Raw genomic sequence first — 4,609 nt, 5'->3', positions numbered from 1 at the left:
GATCAATATGTAGAACTTTGTCTTCTCAAAAACATTGGTGACCACAAAATTCAACAACAGTTAGCAGAATCACCTCAAGTAGAGTCACCGAACAAGCAAAATGCTTGTCTTCATCATTCAGACATGCAAGAATTCGCCATAGAAACTTGTAGCACCATTTCATTTTCTTGCCACAACATCATCACCTAGCCACGAGAAATTGTGTGACTTTGAGTACGTCACAAGCTACACCACGTTGCATGAAGGAAACACAAATGATTAGACACCATCGACTTTCACTTTTCTACACTATGAATCACCAAAGTTCGTGGCTCTATTACCACATGAGAACTTGATGATTATTGATTCCAGGCACAACCTTAAAATGGCGATATGGTTGTAAACTAGAACTAACAGTTCCAAAACCAAACCATAACTACTAAAGTTTATTAATCTAAACTAAAACTATTATTAAATAATAAAACTAAATATATCTGCTAATGTAATATTCTCCAACAACAAAGTCATAATTGGTAGGATAATAACTCTATCGAATTCAAAATACCACTAAATAAATCCTAGTTAGATCACTTATATGATGTAGAAGTGGAAGTCATTACCCAATGAAGAATGAGTATGGCTGCCTCATAGCTAGCACTTCGATATTATAAATATTTACATCAGTAGTTCACATTTGTGGACTCCTAAATGTTCTGATGGCATCACCACCACAACCCAAAAAAATATGAATAGGTTTGAAGTTTTAAGATATGGAGAATCCTTGAAAGATCTAAGGTTTCTTGTCAGCACGTTTGCTAAGAATATGACCATGTACACCATGGAGTTTATTCTATCAAAGTAGGAGTGTTTAGAATATTATCTTGACCTTCAAGCATTTTATAAGACATTGAGAAGTCAATTCTAAGAAGAAAATTAGTACATTGCAATAGTAACTATTAAGGATTTTTTAATTTCACAAAAGTGCAACAATTTTTTTATAAAGAAGGAAAAAATCAATATGGTTTTTAAAAGCGTAAGTGATAGTCATGTTAAACTCTAGTAGTAAAGATATCTATATTATTTATATTTATTAAAAAAATAAAAAAATGTGTTACATACAATCACGTCTCTTTTAATTATTAAAAAAGAATTTCTTATCAATATTTTTTTCTTTAAATTAGATTGTATAGAATGATACCTACTCTTTTTTTTCTAGAATATAATCGATTACATTTCTAAAAATATCATTTTTTTATCAAACTAATTAGAAATCATTTTAAAATGAGTTATCATTTTAAACCGAATTATTATTTTATAAAATTTATTTAATTTACTACAACTTCTATTATTATATTATTTATAATTTTATGTTACGTCATTTGATTTTATTGTGTTGTTACATAGCTCTATTTTTTAGCATTTTGATTGTCACTCAGGAATTTTATTTTGTTGTTGATGATGTTGCACTCACTCAACCCATTAATTTGAATTGATGAAATAACCTTTTGAAATATTTGAACATTTTTCGTTTCATTCTTGTTGAAATTTTTCACATAATTTGAAATACATTAGCATTTTAGTTTCACATGCATCTGAAAATTAGGGCAAATTGGAATAGAAAAAATTGCATACCCACGCCAATTCTCATTTAGGTTTGGGCCCATTTCAATGAAATGTGTTAAAGACAATTACATATCAATAATTGACATAGTGTTACACAATACCTACCCCTACCCATTTTGCATTCATTTAAAATTATTTACTTTCATTCAACGTTATCTTCTCTATATTTAGACACACATTCCATATATTCATCATTTGTATATCATTTATTTAACTACATTTACACCCTCTCCACACATTTGTTCTAGGGTACCTTGAGCCCATCCATATTTACACACATGTTTCCATTTCTTCCTTATTTGCACACCATTGATGAGCTTGTATTTGCAACCATTCTATACATTTATTTATTGACTGAAAAGTGGCACTTTCTATTCCCGATTGATTTTGAGTGCCTTGAGCCCATCCATATTTACACACATTCCCTTATATTCATCATCTACATGTCATTTATTAGCCTATATTTATAATCATCTCCACACATTTGTTTATTTCCTAAAACCAAAACTTTCTATCGTCAATCAATCTTGATGCCTTTTGATTGATCCCAAAATTTGCAATTTTTAAGTCGGATTCATATTCTTTTAAATAATAACCATTATGAGTATACTTGGTCTTATACTTTTGTATTTTAAGTAATAAATTTGTGTAATTTATATATAATGAAATGTTAAGTGTTTACACAAAGACACAATGGGATTTGAACCTTTAAAGCAACTCATTGCATTACAGTCATGTATCCTATTTGCCTATTTTGTGCATCTTATCTTTTGATCATTTGATTATAACTTTCAAGCCAATTGAAATAGTGGTGTACTTGTATGAACTTGACTTAGCAATGTTTGTAAATTTCAGAACAATGGATTTAGAAAAAATGTTCGGAACAATGGATTTAGACAAAATGTAGACAAAGACAAATAGATCTCTACTACAAGATTCTATAAAATGATTGCTACAATATTTAGATTATATTTCACGAAACTTAAGTCTAATTTTATTTTTTTAAATTGTAACTTAAAAAGTTATAAAATAATGAACACTAATCATTTGTACCTATACAATTAAATTCTATTTAGTATCACTAATTCTTTATCATTTTTCCCAAAAATAAATTGCCCACATCTATTACATTTAATTTGTTTAAACTAACATTTTTAATTTTTCCGATATAAGTTACATACTTTTATTTGTTTTATTTGATTATCCTAGAGATTTTATGACGCTTGTAAATTGTAATGCAAAAGGTGGAACAGGTCGTATGGAAGATTCTAACGATGAATAAAAAAGGCCATTCACGCTTACTCATAGGAATTGTCGTTTTCTGAGAACTCTCTTCGACTTTCAATACCTGGCAAACATATCATGCAGACATTCAGTTCGACTTACAAGATATTAATTAAAGACATTGTCTAAATCAGAATACCATGTCGCCATACTGGTAAATTTATCCAACAGGAACACCAGGATTTATTCAAACTTGTATAATAACCCCCGGAAAGCGAGCCGTTAACAGCGGATCTAAAACATTCTCTCCATCACAAGGAGTTTGCTTTTCTTGTTATTTTTGTTCAAGATTCACAGTAGTGTGTAGCCAATTAGATTGACGTTGAGAATTGCCTAGCTCAATGTGATACACTATATAAGAACCTTTCCTCCATTGCATGTACAAACGACTACTTTCGAGAGACCAATTATCCAGATAATTTTAGGACGGACTTCATACGAGACGAGAAAGAAGAATGGCATCTGTATTGGCACGTTCGGTCGCTTTGGCAGTACTGGCATTAACATTTTGGTGTATGCTTTTCCCAGTTTGCGCACGCCATGGCCACGGTCATTTCCACGCGAAGCAGCAGTGGCAAGATGCCCACGCCACTTTCTATGGAGGCTACGATGAGTCTGGAACTATGGGTATATTTACATTATATGCATGTGCAATCTCATTGAAATTCAACGCATTTCGTTATAAATTTTTTTAAATCCGGTTTGTATTGAATGCACAGGAGGTGCGTGTGGGTACGGCAACCTGCCCGCGCAAGGGTACGGCATATACACGGCTGCTCTGAGAACCGCACTGTTCAATGATGGGCTGAGCTGCGGAGGATGTTACGAATTGCAATGCAAGGCGGAGGAGGATCCGCAGTGGTGTCTGCCAGGGAAGACAGTCACCGTCACCGCCACCAACTTCTGCCCGCCCAACTTTGCCCAGGCCAACGATGCGGGCGGGTGGTGCAATCCTCCTCTCTCACACTTCGATTTGGCGGTGCCTGCGTTCGAGCAGATTGCGTTATACAAGGGCGGCGTTGTACCCGTCCGCTACAGGCGGGTGGAATGCGTGAAGAAGGGAGGAATGAGGTTTACCATATTGGGGTCGCAGTATTACCAGATGGTGCTGGTCACCAATGTTGGAGGAGCCGGAGACGTGGTGGCCGTTTACGTGAAGGCCAAGCACCCGCAAATCCCTGGTAATTCCGGCTGGCAAAGTCTGAAGCGGAATGGGGGCCAAAATTGGCAGAGCCATTTGAAAATGATGGGGCAGACGTTGTCTTTCAGAGTGACCACCAGCGATGGGAGGAGCGTCATTTCCCGCGGGGTGGTTCCCAACTCGTGGCAGTTCGGCCAGACTTTCGAGGGACGACAATTCTAACCGCAACTCCGGCGGAGTTCTCCAGATTTTAGTACCGTCAAATGCAGTGCTTCACTGTTCAGCTGTGCATATTACAAGGCGAAGATGATGCTGCGGAGGTGCTTCATGAGTGGCGCCCGCTCGTCCTTGCTATTTTCTTTTCTTTTCCTTGTTTCAGACTTGTTTGCCTTCTTGGACTAGGTGACATATTCCATTTCCATTGAGAAATGGGTGGTTATTATTTTTTTGAGTCAGGTTATCACTGGTTATATGTATATATGTATATGTATAGGGTGGATGCAGGTGTGGATTTTTTCATCACATGTATAATTGTGCCTTAATCATTTTTAACTAAACATCTATTCAAATTAGCTTCAAAGG

General features: G+C 35.3%; 1 protein-coding gene across 1 annotated transcript; it reads left to right on the top strand.

Annotated features, from left to right (window-relative positions):
• The first annotated feature begins 3,341 nt into the window (after nt 1-3,341).
• Nucleotides 3,342-4,249, top strand: LOC131057570 (expansin-A15-like). The gene is made up of 2 exons (XM_057991731.2): nt 3,342-3,513; nt 3,606-4,249. Exons 1-2 carry the CDS (start codon nt 3,342-3,344, stop codon nt 4,247-4,249), a joined length of 816 nt encoding a protein of 271 aa, XP_057847714.2.
• Nucleotides 4,250-4,609: the final 360 nt, after the last annotated feature.

The sequence above is a fragment of the Cryptomeria japonica genome, chromosome 7, assembly GCF_030272615.1.
Source record: "Cryptomeria japonica chromosome 7, Sugi_1.0, whole genome shotgun sequence".
Classification (NCBI taxonomy): domain Eukaryota; kingdom Viridiplantae; phylum Streptophyta; class Pinopsida; order Cupressales; family Cupressaceae; genus Cryptomeria; species Cryptomeria japonica.
This window is presented reverse-complemented; position numbering and strand designations above follow the sequence as displayed.